At 47.5% G+C, this 16,365-nt stretch overlaps 1 protein-coding gene and 1 long non-coding RNA gene across 4 annotated transcripts; both read right to left on the bottom strand.

Annotated features, from left to right (window-relative positions):
* Positions 1-1,648: 1,648 nt before the first annotated feature.
* Positions 1,649-9,597, bottom strand: SCNN1A (sodium channel epithelial 1 subunit alpha). 3 transcript variants are annotated; one of them, XM_062633128.1, is made up of 14 exons: positions 8,830-8,977; positions 8,154-8,527; positions 7,479-7,734; positions 6,420-6,607; positions 5,590-5,690; positions 4,754-4,917; positions 4,325-4,423; positions 4,038-4,155; positions 3,711-3,789; positions 3,506-3,575; positions 3,330-3,387; positions 3,153-3,208; positions 2,518-2,593; positions 2,157-2,295 (listed from the first exon to the last, which is right to left on the bottom strand). In XM_062633128.1, exons 1-13 carry the CDS (start codon positions 8,833-8,835, stop codon positions 2,561-2,563), a joined length of 1,602 nt encoding a protein of 533 aa, XP_062489112.1. In that variant the 5' UTR covers positions 8,836-8,977; the 3' UTR covers positions 2,157-2,295; positions 2,518-2,560. The 3 variants fall into 3 exon arrangements, with proteins under 3 accessions (XP_062489108.1, XP_062489099.1, XP_062489112.1); XM_062633124.1 differs by lacking the exons at positions 3,506-3,575; positions 8,830-8,977 and adding an exon at positions 9,580-9,597 and having other exon boundaries at positions 1,649-2,295; XM_062633115.1 differs by lacking the exon at positions 3,506-3,575 and having other exon boundaries at positions 1,649-2,295.
* A 2,994-nt stretch (positions 9,598-12,591) lies between these two features.
* Positions 12,592-16,128, bottom strand: LOC134171111 (uncharacterized). The gene is made up of 3 exons (XR_009967482.1): positions 16,003-16,128; positions 14,260-14,380; positions 12,592-13,145 (listed from the first exon to the last, which is right to left on the bottom strand). It is a non-coding gene; the product is annotated as an uncharacterized LOC134171111 (long non-coding RNA).
* Between the last annotated feature and the right edge of the window lie 237 nt (positions 16,129-16,365).

The following is a 16,365-nucleotide window of genomic DNA, read 5'->3' as shown; positions in this document are numbered from 1 at the left end:
TTGTGACCAAAGTTGGTTTTGCTTTAGCCACTAACCCTAGCTTTTAACTCTGCTCCTTGGGCAGCGTTTTTACGGAACATGAAAGTCCCTTTGTTAAGTCAAGATTGAGATTTCATTCTTTCATTACTCACTCTCTTCTACATCCCTTAAAATCACCCATAAACACACAAAGTGGATTTTTTCATCAAGTTTGTACAAGTCCTGATTTCTTCCAGTGGTGGCCCCCCATGGGAATATGTGCTCCCATAACTCTAAGTGCCCATAGTTGCAGGGCTTCCCCTCCTGCTTGGGCTGCCCTCCTTGCTGAATGACACCCCCTGACTCACTTGCTTCTGTTCCCAGCAGAGACATCATATTCACCTTCCAACAAGGGTCATCAGCTGAGCACTGGGATAAAGTTTGAAAACCCATAAATGTTTCTGTAATAAAGAACATGGTGTGAGGAGGAAGAAAATCACTCTCTGCTGGGAAGTGAAAAGTGCATTTAGGTAATCAAAAGCAGTACAAGTATGTGTTTAGCATCTTAAAGGGAAGAATTAGGCAACAGTTTATAAGCTGCAGTAAAATCCTCCATCCTCCCAAGGGCAGTGTGTCTACCTTAATTTTTAAAATACCTGAAGTTTTGAGTTTAAAACCAAGTTAATCATAAGAAAAAAAGGCTGTTTGCAATGTGATTGGGTCCATGGTACCCCAGGTCTTTGCCTAAACTATACACTTGAATTCTGGTATTTGTGTGTGAGTCCAGTCAAGTGGATAATCGTGTTTGTTAAGGACATCACCCTTGCTCTCTTGAGACCCCATGAAGTGCTGTGTAAACACCATTGCAGCAGAAGACTTAGTGTTTGTAAAAAATACTATGGCAAGCTCACTGCAAGAGATGTGTGCTCTTATGTGAAGATCCCCAGATTAGTTCCTGAGCCTTATCTTTGTCTGAGCTTTGATTACCTGTGTGGTCTGTTCCAATAGGCTAAAGCTTGCTCAGGAAGGATTTTAGATGAAAGCGTGCAGCTCTTCTCCTGTGCTTTACAGTCCTCAGCGAACCCTCTGTGTGTGTGTACCAAGGAAGGGATGAGTGGAGCGGAGCAGGCACTGCATGACCTCTATGATCCTCTTTTGCAGGACCTCATGGCAGCAGAGATACTGTTTTTGTGAGTGTGCATAGTCCTGCCAAAGACACCTCTGCTTTCCCCCCTCAAAGCAGGGAGAGCCAAGCCTCAGTTTATCCCAGGCTTTTTGGCAAACAATTAAATACCTGGACATACACATGTATGGTGTATTGCAAGGAAGGAGACTGCTTGTCAACCAAGCAACCAAGATCTACCAGAGCCACATACCCAGTTTGAAAAAGGAGATCTTATTCTACCAGGGTGTTTTGTCATGACCCAAGAGTGGCAGCAAGCATCAACCACCTCCTCAGAGTATTGTGTGTAATACGCATTGAGGTTATGTCAGTGGCTGTCATCTCTTAGGGCTATACAAGTAGCCTTTCCTCAGGGGTAGAAGAGGGTGAGTGGCTTGGTCTTGGAATCAGAGCTGGAGATTAAGAATTGGGAAAGAGCAACCATTTTCCAACCTTAGGGAAAGCTTAACGAAGCTCAACCTGTTGAGACTACATTCCCATCCCTTGTCATACCAGAGAGGAGGCCAGTCATGCCTGCCAAACCTCTTTAATGAATGACAGACCAGAACTGTGGCAGCATCCTTGTTGCAGAGTAAAGAAAGCATGCATGTATAGGTGTGCAGATGTAAGGAGTGTAAGGAAACTAAGTGGAAGTCTCCCCCATACATACACTAGATCAACTCTCACCCATGGTGATTCCCAGAGCAATAGTATTTTATGAGACTGAAGAATTCACCTACAAGCAGTGAAAGCAGTGATCCCAGAAAGAAGGAAATGCAGGTCCCACAGACAAAGTGTGCAGCCTCTGCTCCAACTGCCACCCATCTGAACTGGAATAAGCCAGTGCCTCACTCGTGTCCCACCTCACCATCTCTGCTTGGCCCACGTGGTTCCAGGCTGTTGTAGGATGGCAGCATGGTCACTACAGCCTCAACAGTGAAGCGGTGTGGAGCAGTAAGAGCTGGTGCCTCATCTTGGAAAGCAGCGTTATCATGACTGTTTGGAGGGGGTGCCGATGGAGAGAGCTTCTGCCGAGAACGGAACCAGCGTACAGCCAAGATTAAGGTGATGGCGATGAAATCAAGAACCAGCTCTGCAAGCTCCATCACAGACAGGACAGAGGATCCAAACCAGAGACTCCACTGGTTCCCAAACTGGGACAGCAGAGTCACTACCTGCAAGAGATGGAGAAAGGCCAGTGAGGACAGCCCTCGTTTGAGCCTTTTTCCTCCCTGCCTGCTTCCACTAGCAGTGCCCTGTGGTGCTGGGGGCTTCCTCCCACCCTGCCGCAGGAAAAGAGACTCAATAGCCAACAATGCTGGAACAAATGCCTGCCAATATTCCATACATCACAGGGGAATGGGTGGCTAGAGAGGACATGGCAGTGAAGTGTGTACCGTGAAGGCTGGAGACTCCCCATTGGTCTTGTAGTTCCACTCCTCAAAAAAGATATTCACTTTGGCAACTCCGTTCCTGTAAACAAAGGTAAGGCTTAGTAACCCCAAATCCACAATCCTTGCCTTTATTCACAAAGTGTAATTGTCTTCTCTGTCCCCTTCTGCCCCATGCTCTCTTTCCACATATACCACCCAGACAGGCTTTTCCCAGTCTCCGCAGTTCCCTCATTCTGCAAAAGATACACACTTTGGTACTTGCAGTGTACTTCTGAGACTGCACTGTGAAACCCAATGTATGTGGTGTCCTACGCTGGTTAAGCACAGGATCCTGCATGGCTCTGCTTCCCACTCTCCCACAAGCCCTTCCTGAGAGTCCAGACCACAAGGCAGCCACCTGGGGCTTACTATTTTCGTACTAGCATCTGAGCCTTTTCAGATTTTCCACCTAGGTTCCCTATTCTTGTTGAAGTTTCAGTTTATCTCTACTTTGATTCAAATCCACTGGCCTTGTCCATGGGTCACATGCCTAATCTCTTCGCATCAGTGATTTAATCTTAACTCTGCCCCTCCCCAACACACACACTCCACTGGGATAGCGTCTGGTTTGGACACAGCCTCTGTGCAGGGGTTCTCACCTCTTGGATGTGATATTGTATTTGTTCTGTTGTGAAAGCACGTAAAAAACCCAGTCCTGAAATGAGAGTGCAATAAATTGCATTGCATCATCACAGTCACCTCTTGTAGGTTTAGTTGAGGAAGGGCTAAATGGGAGGTGAGACCAGTGCTGAGAAGCCAGGACACCCTTTCCTTACCTCTGAGACTGCAGACGGCCAGCGGGAGTATCCAGCTGAGAGCTGGTATTGTGTCATTCTGGAAGACAAGAGGCTGTATTAGCTGCTGAAGCTGCAGAAGCCACAAGACCAGGTCTGTCAATCTCCAGGCACACCTGGAAGCTCCCTCCCATGCTGAAGTTCTGCCCACCTCCCACTATGCTTCTGCACGGTCCTCGGGAGCTCATTCCCAAGCTGACACTGATGTTCCTCAGCCATTTTGGCTTCCTGATGGGAGAAATACCATTTTGGGTTGCAGCTCAGCTATTGACTCAAGCTTTCGCTCTGGTCAGGGAATGCTTTCCCACAACTCCAGGAATAAAGATTTACCAGTCCTCCTGACTGACTGATGATCGAACTTACTTGCAAGGTTTTCGACATTTGTGGAAACAGCCCAGCACGTTAGCTTTGAATTCAGCCAGGAGTTTGTAATAGCAGTAACCTAAACAGCAGAGAAAGTAAATCCAGGTAAGCTCACAGTATCTGCATGCAAAAGGTGATGTGCAACAGCAAGGGGAATGCAGAGAAGGTTTCCTTCCACAAGCTCAGAGGGCATAACCATCTAAGACAAGAACGTCTTTTGGATGTCCCACACCAGAAAGCTCATTGAAGACAATGAGGAGATGTATAGGAGGTGGACCAGACAGGTTTAGGTGGGCATGAGCTTTACTACTCCTTCTGTCCACTTACCCCAGGCTACGTGTTTTGTGTAATCACAGTACTCTGCTCCAGTGGGTAAGGGATAGAAGTAATATGCACAGCCACAGCGCTCTACCATGTTGAGCTGAAAACAGGAGCGAATGCAGACCTGGGAGGCATACAAGGTGGAAAAGGCTGAACAAGGGAACCAAACCCACCACAACCTGTATCACATCATAGTATTACAGAGCCCACAGGCAAGCATGGCTGTTAGGGGACGGAAGCATTTCAGGAAAGTAGGGAAACAAGGTGGCATGGGACCACTGATGATGAGTTACCTGTTCCGTGTAGCGGGATGAGTAGAGATTTTGCACTGGCACATCACTGCCATCCTCTGTGCAATCACTGTAACTGCCCCCAAGACGCACAGTCATCTCCTAAAACATCAAACGGTCATTGCACAGAATGACTGGCACTTTGCTGTTCTCTGACACTTCCATGCTACACACTGCTTGTCCATCAGTATCTGCTCCTAGCTTTCCTTGGGATGAAGCTTCACCTGCATTCCTCCGTTTAATTGTTCACTGATAAGCTGCAGCCAAATGCTTCTCGTCTAGCCCAGTAAGCTGCTCTTCTTCACCTCCCTTCACTCCATGTGATTAATCCCCTCACTTAGAACACACTGGGTCCATGGTAACCCACCTGTATCTATTCATCAAGTTGAATCTCCCCTGTAACCTCAGGTCTTATCCCTGCTGCCTCCTCACCTTTCTCATGCTGATGGAGGTCTCGATACCAGGGCGCACATTGAAACCCCCATCATCCATGAAAGCTGGCTCATTCTGATCATGGACCATGACCCTGGCTCCTGTCACCGTGGACAACAGAGGGATGAAATCATTCTGTTCAGTACGTACCACCAGAGAGAGACCTGAGGGAATGTCAGAGAGAAGGGAGGTTATGGCTGGCCATCATGTGGGAGAGGGGAGAGAGCAGAATGGTTAGAATGAGTCCATAAGAGATAAAGGAAGAGAAACATCAACCAGGTTGTAGTGAAGCTGGGCAGCGACTGAGGGTGGCTGGAGGGAAGCCAGAGATGGAGCTGGAGGCTCCAGGACTATCCAGAGAAAACTGTATTTCCTCGCTGTGGCTTAGAAAAAAGCAGACCTGGGAAAAGAGATTTTGTGGAGAGCCTGAGCTGGATAGAAGAAAAGCCTGAACATTTTGCCTAGAGAGGTTTCAGAGGGGTTGGGAACACAAACAGGGCAGTTGCTGGAAACAGGAAAACGGGGAAAGTGAAGACCTGGACCTCAGGAGCACAGAGTTACAGCTCAACAGGGGACTTCAGGAAGGGCTAGAACAGGTCCAGAGGGAGCAATGAACGTAAGGATCAGGCACTGATGGAAGAGTGTGTTCAGTGGGGCATCAGCGAGGGACAGCCATGTTTGTGAGACAGCCATCTCCACATGGGTGAAAAGAGAACTTGGGCAAGACAGAGCCCAGCTGCCATCTGCCGCCACCAGCATTAAGCACAACAGGATGCCTTTAACTCCTGCGGAAGACAGAGCTGAGCTGTTCTTACCAAAGACTGCCTCTCACCTACCATTACTGATCCCAGGCATCGAGGATGTCCACAGGCTGCTGCTGTTGTCGTTAAAGGTATAGCAGTTCCCATAAAAGGGATGGTGGAAGTGGGTATAATTCCTGAGAGGGGAACAGAAACATTCACTCTGGGTGAGAAGGGCTGCAAAGAGCTGAGACCAAGGGGAAGGGCTTTCTGAGAGGAACAAGTGTTTTCCACCTGCAGGGAGAGGGGCTTACAGCAGATGGGCAGTATTTGTTATGTAAACTTGCCTGAATGGGAAAAGCAATCAAAATGTACTGCTAACTTGAGAGCCCAAATGGGTTTTAGCAGTCCTAGCAATTACTGTATAACCTTCCTAACATTGACAACATTCTTAGCTCTTCCTGCCTCTTTACCTCCCTTGCTGATGGGTTTCATTCCACTACCTCTTTGGGGCTTTTTGACCAATAACAGTAGCAGAGAAGTGGGATATTTTTTACCATCTTTTTGTAACCAGTCTCACCTCTCCTGCACGAACCACTTTACCACTCTACCAGTGTAGACTTCTACACTGTGTATCTGGACCCACTCTGGGGTTTGTACCGGTGTATTTCATTTCTGTGAGACCCAGGAAAAGGTGAAACCATCCTCTGAGGTCCATAGTTTTGGGTCACAGAAACTGTGGCCCTGGTGAGCAAAACCCACAGGAAAGACTCAAGAAACATCCTTTGAGACAATGGGATCTAAACAAGGAAAGATGCCACCATGGGAAAGAGGTTCTCTAATGTGGATTCCTTGATTCCCTCTGGACCCAGGCACACAACACGGGTGTTTTTAGGAAGACTCAGTGGGATGTTTCCAGCACTTACGCCTTGTCACACGTTGCGTCATTGAAGCGGCAAGAATAAATGAAATTCTCAAAGTCAGACTCATCCAGGGCTTTCGCGTCAGGCATCTGCGCTAGGATATTGATATAGTGAAAGCTGTACCACTCCCGCACGGCATCCACCCCGGAGGAGTACGCCTGATGGAAACAGTCCTTGTTGTTTTCACTGCACTGTTAAGAGGAGAAAGAAGAAAACCAACCGTGTCAGAGAAGTCTTGTTCAGGAGGCGAGGCTGTGCCTGTGGATTAGCTGTGCCCTCAGCATAGGCAGGGAGTGGAAATGCTCCAAAGGGCTCCCGTGCTCAACCAAAAGGTGATCAACAAGATGTGGAAAAGCAAATCCAGGGCAGCTCCTTGGAGGAAGGGAAACACCAGTAGAATGAGCAAAGCTGAGTTAAAACCCAAGAGGCAGCAAGTTACAGTGAGGTGTCAGTGTGATCTGCACATAAATTCTATGTGTTATAAACCCAGAAGCTTTAAATTCTTGTGTGGGGAGCCCTTCCTTCAGGGTGTGCTCCAAAAAACCTTTGTGATCCTGTGGGAACACCACTTAACAGGTAAGTGATCAGCTTCAGTCCTTCAGTGCCTTTCTTTTTAAATGCAAACACAGATACCCTGGGGTGAAGAAGGTGCTACCTAGGAGCAAGTGTGACCATGACCCTTTCATGTGACCCACAGCCATTCAATACTTTCCCCTTTGCTGTTATTGAGCAACACTGAGGTTGAGGTTAATAAATGGCTCTCCAAAGGCAAGTGCAAGGCTGATGATGTCTTCAGGAAGGACAAGGTTTCCCTGCTCCACCTGGGAAAAGATGAGCATTCCTGTAGACAAGTATCCTGAGGCCTGCATGGACAGGGACAGGACTTGGGGAACAGGATTGCATTGAGCAAAAGATTCAGCTCTACCTTTATCTGCCATTAGCAAAAGCCAGTGCAGATCAGTCAGACTTCTATGTAAGGAAAGGCATGGCCTAGGTTCTAACATGACAGAAGTACCTAGGCAGACTGGAGTGGGTAGGACACAAGGTATCTAGGGATCTCACCAGAACAAAGCCAATTTTCCAGTCATTCTTGTCCACTGAGGGACTATTCTCTGGCAAGTTGACTACATTATCCCGCTTCTGCCTTCGCAGTGGATGGCGCTGGACCTGATGGAGCAGACTTCTTGAGCTACGCTTCCGTGTGGACAGCGTGGACCAGTCGCTTCGTGCCAAAGACATGTTGTAGTCATAAAGGTCTAGCAGTGTCTGGTGGGTGATTTGGTCCAGCTCATCCAGCTTCTTCCGGATGGCGCTGTATCTATACAGGGAGTGGAAAGAGGAGCCGGGAGGCTTAGGGATGGACGCACAGAAACAATTCTGAATAAGACATTCGGCAAAGTTTGCTGGGATGATTCAGGATAACTGCAAATCCAAGCCCTTGCTGGAGGCTACCGTTCTTGTAGGAGAGACGTAAACACATCTGCTTTTGCCTTGTGGCAGTTTACAGGGCAGCTTGCTAACATACACCACCAAATAGTTGCCTAAAGTAACATGCCTTACTGTGAAAGCCCTGCAGCAGTAAAGGCCCATGAAAAGTGTCCTTTCCACTGGCAATGCTATAGAAGGGGACAGTCAAGGACCATGAGAAGAACAGGAGTACCTGCTTTTATCCTATGCCTGCAAAAATCAAGATGGTTAACAGCTCTGGGGCTGTCTATAGAACAGTCTATTTCTTACCTGTAGGGATTGAGGGTACACAGCGTCACAGCTGGGAAAGTCAGCCTGTCGGAGTTAAGGTTGAGGTTGAGGTTGACAGGGTAGCTGAAGTACTCCCTGTAGAGGATCCCAAACTGCCAGTACATTAAGCCAAAGGCGAGAAAGAAGAGAACAGACCAGAAGGCTGTCTTCATCTTGTTCTTTTTGGAGCACACCAAGCGGATAGCCCCGTGGATGGTTGTGTTGCTGCAGAAGAACTGGAATAGCTCCTGGTAGGAACTGTAGAACTCGATAAGACCCTCCCGCTTCTCTTCTTTCTGCTGCTGCTCCTCTTCTTGCTTACATTGCCTTGTTTTCTCTCCTTCTGGCATCTTCCCTGTCTTCACAGACCCACCCTATAGCACAGACTCAGAATTAAGGGCTAGCCCTCCAAGACTGGGGCTCCAGGAAACCTTTCCAGGTGCAAAACCTGTCCCTGCATCACCATCTTCCCAAAAACTCGGTGCCTTCATCCTCTCCTTCCCGACCCCATCCCAGGCTGCAGGTCCCCAGCCCTCCATGCCCCCGCTCCTATCCCTCCCCTCCAAGCCCTCCTCTCCCTCAGGTGACGGGGCAGATCCTCCCCCATCGAGCAGCCCCGCGTCCCTCCCGCTGCCCTCCCTCAGCCACGACCCCTGCCCGGCCCCCCGGGACTGACTCCCATGGCCGCCGGCTGCTGCTCGGGCCGGTCCCGGGGCCGGTGTGCTCTCCCGGAGCGCTGCCGGCTCTCCCGCAGCCTCTCCGGCTGGGCTGGGACCGGTTCCTTTCCAGTTGGAGCCAGCACCCCGCCCGGCTCCTGCCCTGCCAGCCTCTCCCCGCCCGCCCCTTCTCCCTTCCCTTCCCTTCCTCCCTCCCTCCCTCCTCTGCCCCTTCCCCCCGGGCGCCGCTCCCGAGCAAGAAAAGCCTCTTTAAACTCTCAAGTGTTCGCGGCCGAGGCACCGGGGCTGTGACCTTGGAGGCGCCGGGGGTGCTTGCCGGGGGGTCAAGGCGCGGCCACCGCGCTCCCGGCGGGGTACCCGGTGCCCCCGAGGGGAGCCTGCCCCGGCCAGGTATGGTGCGGAACAGCCGGTCCCTCCTCCTCATCCTCCTTCCACCCCCAGGCTGCGGAGACGCGGCGTCCCAGCGAGCCGAGGTGATGCAGAAAGCGGGCTGGTAGCGCTCGTCCCGAAGGCAGCGCCGGGCGGACGGGGCACCCTGTTGGGGAGGCAGGGTGAGGGCTCCTGCGTGGCTTTAATCGCCGAATTGTGCTTTCCGAGGGCAAGGCTGAGGGTGATGGAGAGTTTGGGGGGAGATCTGCGAAGAGGGATGGGCTGCGCAGAGAAGGCTGGTGGCGGCACAGTGATCCGCATGAGATAGCATCGCCCTTGCTGGTTCATTAACTAAAGAATCGTTTCCTAACCAGAACTACCCGGCCCTGCCATGAGTGGGAGCTTGTTTCACTGTGCCCGGAAAATCAAGGCCTATGGTGTTACCCAAACCCTTGCAGTGTTTCCTCAGACCACGGAAATGAATACCCAAAGCCAAAAGTGACCAGAGGTCCCAAACACCCCCCTGCCATGAGAACACTGGAACCTCTTTCCCAGGCCTCTTCCCAAATGGTTTTCTCTCAAACTAGCTCTCTCTGAGGTTTTCACTTCTTTCTTTCCTTTATGAATACCTGCTCCAGACCAGTCATCTGCCACTGAATTTTGATCCTTACTGGAGAAAGCAATGGTTTGGTTAGTGACTCAAAATACACAGCCGCTTTTACCTCTTCATATTGCAAAATACCATGCTTGAAAATGGCAAGCAGTAACTTTTGAGGCTGGCAGTTAAGTGACAGCGTGCCAGGAAGAGCCTTGTGACAGATGCTTGTTACAAACCTACAGCCACAACTTAGAGCTTTCCTCTAGCTCCGTCCTGTGACGAAAAGCAATGGAAAGCAAAAGCATCGCTTCCTCTGCAGTTCTAAACTTAACTGTGTCTCAAGTGATTTATTTTGAACTTTCATGAAAGATGAGTTGCAAAATTATAGAATCATGGGTTGGGAGGGACCTTAAAGACCATTTAGTTCCAACCCCCTGCCACGGGCAGGGACACCTTCCACAAGTCCAGGTTGCTCCAAGTCCCATTCAACCTGGCCTTGAACACTGGCAGGGCTGGGGCAGCCACAGCTTCTCCTGGCACCCTGTGCCAGTGCCTCAGCACCCTCACAGGGAACAGCTTCTCCTTTATGTCCAATCTATATCTAAAAATGTGGGAGGGATGGGGGGGGATGAACTATTACTGTTTGTTACTATTACTATTATTATTATTACTACTATTACTATTACTAAATGCCAATTACAAAGCAGCTTCCTCAGAGCATTAGAAATGCCCTTCTGGGTTGGACTTACGGTCCATGCAGCTCTGTATCCCATGTTGGGCAGTGCCAGAAGGAGATGCCATTTAGTGGAGGGTGTCAGCTCTTCCTGAAGCTGTTTTATGCACTCAGGTAGACCTGGAGAATCCCTGAAGATGCACATCAGCCTTTTGAACCAGCCTTGTAGCCTATGCATTAAACTCTGAGAACATACACAGAGGTACTAACAATTATGCAGCATTGGTGCTTACAATTCCCAGTGTAACACATAACCAAGTCACTTCATAGAGAGCATGTTTATAAGTTCTTTGACTGACTGACATCAGTGTGATTTCCTACACTAATGGACCATCCTCCAAAACCCACCTCCCTTGTACTGGAATTGTGCCTCTGTCTTAATGCAATAACAAAAATGATTTTTCCCCTGAAAATGCCCATTTTATACTCATTTAACTCAACAGCACCCACAAAGCAACTACAGCTGAATTTGGTAGTGCTAATTGTTAGGCATTCTCCGATTTCCACAGTATTTTAAACAGTCTTCCACTGATCTTTGCAAATGAGTTCAGAAACACAGTCCTTTTTGCTGGGTGTGAAAAAAAGGTAACTTGTATTTCTGTATTTCTTTTGACTTGAGGAATACTTAAAACCTCAAACATCTGGATTGAGTTGCCGTATCTGAATGACATCTAAAGCACATGCACATCTAGATAAATGTTTCAGAAGACTTTTTCCATAGGGTTGTTTTTTTTTGGAAATAATTAAACAAACATCTTGCTGGCTCTTTCACCATTTCCAGCTGCTGTGTCAGCCCTCATCTAAGCAATTCCCCTTTTTCCTCTTTCTCAGGCCGATTTGCTGCTCAGGCTGCCATACATTATCTACTGTCGTGGCACACCTCAGAGCTCATATCAGCCCTGAGGTGACTTCCAGTTGCTTCAGTCATGGGAATATTGTGCTTTGGACGTGGCTTTGTAAATATCCTTACGTTCCCCTGGTCACAGAGATGTGCTGCAAACTCATTGCCAGCTCACAACCACAATTACAGCTCGATTCCCCAAATGCTAGAAACAATGCAAACAACAAATCTGTTGCCTTCTCAGGTGCCAGTCTCAATCTCCATTTGCAGCATCAGAATTTGATAACTCTTCAGGGTTGTTTTATTACTTACATTTTTCCTTTTTATTCTACTGTTTTTCACTAATGCATAAAGGAACTAGATTATTCAAGTGACCATCTTCTGACCAAGCCTGTCAGTCATAAATGGTACCATTTTCCTCAGACACACTTCAGTGTAACAGAAGATAGTGACACGGAATTATTAGTGTAGGTTGCAGAAGACTCCTGTTGATAACTCAAATGTTCCTCACCACAAGAGTGTTTTGAGCATTTTGCTCATCCACAAGCTTCTGGATATTATTTGATGTATTGACCTATCAAGGTGAGTCACACCAGATGGCAATGGTTTTTGACACCCCCAATCAGGCTCAGCAATTATGGGATAAATGGTCTTCTGAAATCCCAAGTCTTGCATTAGGAGGAAAGATCTTCCATGCAAATGCTTGCTGGAAGTTTTGATTCATAATATTTGCTTCATCTCTGACAACAGTTTAAATCCAAGGAGCTCTATGCTGAAAAAGATCCTTTTCTCTCAGACACTTGTCACTAGGTCCTTCCCTTTTGAAATGGGAAGCACCCTGTTGCTCTGGGCAGTGCTTCTATATATTGTATCTTCACAAACTGAATGCATGATTGCTTTTTATTGCTACTGAACAACCTTTGAGTAAACATGAATCATTTTTTACGGCATCAAATTGGAAATGTTTCCTTACCAGCTCTATCTATTATCTGCCCAGGTAGGAATGTGATAATGATCACACATTGTGTGCACACAACATTTTAAAATGGAACAACCTTTTTTTTTTCAACACACCTTTACTGTGTTGGGAAAAAAGAGAAGTCTCTCCCCATCTGGTCTAGATTCCAAGTGTAGCGAATGATACATGTTTTTAAACTACTTGAAAGACCTCCAATCAGTTTAATTCTTTTGTATATCCGTGTATGTAATTTCCTGTTTGCAAGATAGAAACCAGTGATTATTTCTGGATTAGCTACAACTAATCAGCTGTACATCTGATTATATTTTTCTGCATTAAAACTAGCAACCCAGACAGTAGACAGTCAAGGAATAGCAGTGTGGAGGTGCTGTAAGTTTAACTGAAGTATGTGGCCAAAGAGGCACCACCTAGTAGCTGATAGATGGGCAGATATGAGGATACGCTTTGTGCTGCTGTTGCTTTTCAGCAGGGAGTTTTTTACGCAGGATTCATGGACTTCCTTAAGGCAGAGGTGGTGCTCCCTAAAGAGGATCATTATTAAAAAGCCAGCAGGGATTTGCAAGCCAATCCAATGGGCTGTTGAACGCTTTTTCCCTTGCTGCTGATGTAACTTGCCAGGCAGCAGTGGTGTCTGTCCCACACAAGCAGTGATACTACAGCAGCAAGAGTATGTCCATGTATGCATTCCCACTCCTTTGTGTCCCAAGGAGGCTGCTTTTCAATGCATTATTCATTTTTTACCTTGTAGGAACAGAGTGGGTGCAGAGAACTGTTCTGGTGGCACAAAAGGGAGTCCTAGGGGAAAAATGAAACAGTGTGTGTTATCTCTGTCTTTCAGCATGAAAAGTGGGAGACTACAGGGTACAGCTCACAAAAATGGTATTGTATGACTAAGCAAATCCTGTTGGGAACTGTGTGGAGGGAATCCAGCCTCTCTTTCTAGGAGAATGAAGTCAATATGAGCAGAGCCCAGAAGACCTAGGTGAATCCTCTTTTGTTGCTGTTTGCAATGCATTACAAAGCCCAGAGGAGAGCCTGGGTAGTGGCTACTCATCCTCTGCCTCTGCTGGAATACCTGAATTAGCTCCTGAAAAATGCAGTGCCTCCCATCTGTTGTCTGCATTGCAGGATGAGGGATATTGCTTCCTGCAAATGCTGCATCAGTCTAGGTGCTGAAGCAGCCCAGTGACCAGACCCCATGGTACATTAGCCGTACTACTTTGTGTCTGAGTCAGCTGCCACCTTTGCTGCTAGTGACCCATCCTCCATGAGAAAATCACTGAAAACAGGCCTTCAAGCTCTACTTCTGCTGCACAGTCCCTAAATTCAGGGTCTCATCTAGGATCACTCAGCCATGTAGGATTAACCACTCCTCAGATACCAGTCTCAGTCCAGTCCTATTGCAATAGGATGGGCTTTGGAAATGGCTAGATGAAAATTCCTACTCACTGGCATAACTAAGCCAAGTCCAATGCCCATCTGGAAGCTAGGTGTGCATTCCAGGCTGAAACAGCAGCAAGCAACACTACAGGACTCATTTCTGGAGCAGCTGCTAAGTAGAGTGGTCAAGATGAAGCCTCCTTGAGGTTCCCCCCACCCACCTCGTTCTCCCTAGCTGAAATCTGTCATTTCCTTGTTCCAGCCCTAACAATATAACTATTATCACACCCACATGACTCCCCCGTGTCCCCACCCCTTTCCTCATCTCTCCTGCCTGTTGTTGGGAACCGGAGGCAGATGCAGCCACCTCAGACTAGTTTTGAGACCGACACCTGCAGGGTTGGGTCTGGTCAAACTCTGAGCCTAGCACAGCACAGCAAGCGTTTGCTTGATAGACACACACACGCCTGCTGCTGCCCGCCTGGAGCTTTGCTAGAGCTGATGTTGGGACAACCCAGTTTATGTTTACCTCCGGTTTGGATACTGCCTCAGGTAATTCTCCAGGTGCACCCCTCAGTCACTCCTGCCTTGGCGGTTTCGTGTTGCTTTTGCTGCCTGGCTTTGCTCTGGTGATGGTGATGTCTCCTTCTCTGGAATATAAACCAAAAGTTATGCTGAAAAAGGGGATCCATAGGGAATTAAGCCCTTAAGAAGAGAAGTTAGTCTATAAATCCCAGTTCTTCTACGGGTAAGGCCAGATTTCATCGCCAAATGGCTTGAGGGAACACTTCCCACCACACCCTTCTGAAAAGGCAGAGCAGAAGGCATCACCCCCCTTTCCCATCTCCTTTTTAATTGTTCAGAAGCATTCAATTAATTCTTCTGCATGAGAGATTTCATGTTTTCCCTCTCAAGATCTCAGGCTAGCAGTAATATGAAGCTTCAGAATGATCCATGACGCAAAGAACCTAATGTTTTTTTCAAGATGTAGCTTGATAAATTCAAGTTAAGGATTAGGTGGTAGGATAACCTTTGGCATTGTCTTTTATAATGACGTAATGTAAGGTTTATCCCCTGTAAATAAAAGGCCTAGAATATCTGGATTAATATCTGCTTTTCTTCCCTTTTCTTCCCTTTTCTTCCCTTTACTTCCCTTCCCGAAGAGGCTGGCCAACAAAACATGAATCTTAGTCAAGCCATGTGGCCACTTCTGGTGATACTGAGAAGAGTGGGATTTCCTCATTATAGTCACTGTCCTATTCTGTCACCTCTTCTTTTCATTCTTTCTCAAGGCTGTTCAGCTGTTTCAGATACATCTCCTATATCAAGAAGTTTACACCCCTGGGCAAATTTTTGGGTGAGAAAGGGATTCTCCTCAAGTAAGGCACAAGACGTTGCTGGGCAGTGTTTTAGAGAAAGAACATTCCCCTGCAGTTTGAAAAATGGCCCACTTCACAGAGTGTAGGGCTGTTTGCCTTCCAAATCCTCTGCAAATAAAGGATCTCAGAGTATTTGCAGCACACCTCCTGGTATGAGTCTGTGCATATTTATCAGATGAGGAAAATTGATCTTTCATGCTAAGGACTTAATAAAATGCTGATTGTATTTCATGGGAGGGGTGTGTGTGTGAGAATGATTCAGGCATATACACAAGTATAAAAGAGAAACCCAGCAATTCATAAAGAAATCAGTACTAAGCAAACCCATGACTTCAGAAGCGTTTGAAAAAGGGGAAAAGAAAATGGTAAAAAATACTGTGGAAAACAGGGAAAGAGAGGGAGCTGAATGGAAAGAGCAGAGGTGACTGAACTCAGAAAGAGAAGAAAACTGTGCCCTCCTTTCCCATGCACGGTGCCTGGTTATGGTGGGAGGGCCCACATTGCCTAGTGACACTGAAATATGTGCTGGCAAGTTATATGTCTCCCAGAAGATGACTCATGCCAGACAGTTTGCAGCACAGGAGGCTGAAGTTATTCCACAGTCTCTTAAAACAATGACATGCTGTCTTTCCTGCCTTTGTAGTAATTTTCCCTTCCTTTGCTGCACCTTATTATCATTGGCCCAACCTATTTGGTTGGGTTGGAGGATTTGGACCTCTTCATGGTTATCCATCAGCTTTGTCCCATGCTGCCCTGGTTCACTGACAGTCACTGCTTTGACTCACCACATGTCAGTGTTATCATCCCATACAATCCTGTGCAATTGCTCTCCACTATCACCCTTAATCCCTTCTCCTACCTCTTGTAACGCTACATCAGCACATCAAATGTACCTGTTGGGGCAATGCTGCTGATCCCTCTTGCTTCTCACACCCCCTCTCAATGTGACATCCAGGGATCAGCGTCATAATCCTGTTTTCTCACTTGATGTCTTCACTGTTCCTGCCCTCTACCTCTTGATCTCCAGCCTTCTGGAAACAGCCTTCTCTTCTTCCCATTCTGCTTCGGCAGCCTTTGTAGTTTTGACCTGTTGCCTTGCACTGATGGCCTATACCAACACCAACCACAACTGTTTTTTTTTCTGTCTGTCCGAAAATGCCACCCCTTATATTTTTCATTCGCATCACCTGAATTCACTTCCTGTCACCCTTTGCCATCCTTGCTAAACCAGGCATGCTCATGAAAAATGGGATGAG

The sequence above is a fragment of the Pezoporus occidentalis genome, unplaced genomic scaffold (assembly GCF_034315485.1).
Source record: "Pezoporus occidentalis ecotype Australia unplaced genomic scaffold, CSIRO_AGI_Poc_V1 ctg111, whole genome shotgun sequence".
Taxonomy (NCBI): Eukaryota; Metazoa; Chordata; class Aves; order Psittaciformes; family Psittacidae; genus Pezoporus; species Pezoporus occidentalis.
Note: the sequence above shows the minus strand (reverse complement) of the source record. Positions and strands in the feature narration are given on the sequence as shown.

What these genes read in the sequence shown, in the direction of transcription:
- SCNN1A (XM_062633115.1), bottom strand. An exon ending in TGTACCCTCAATCCCTACAG is followed by an intron (nt 7,735 to 8,153) that starts GTAAGAAATAGA and finishes CTCCCTGTATAG; the next exon opens with ATACAGCGCCATCCGGAAGA. An exon ending in AAATGTCGAAAACCTTGCAA is followed by an intron (nt 3,388 to 3,710) that starts GTAAGTTCGATC and finishes CTTGTCTTCCAG; the next exon opens with AATGACACAATACCAGCTCT.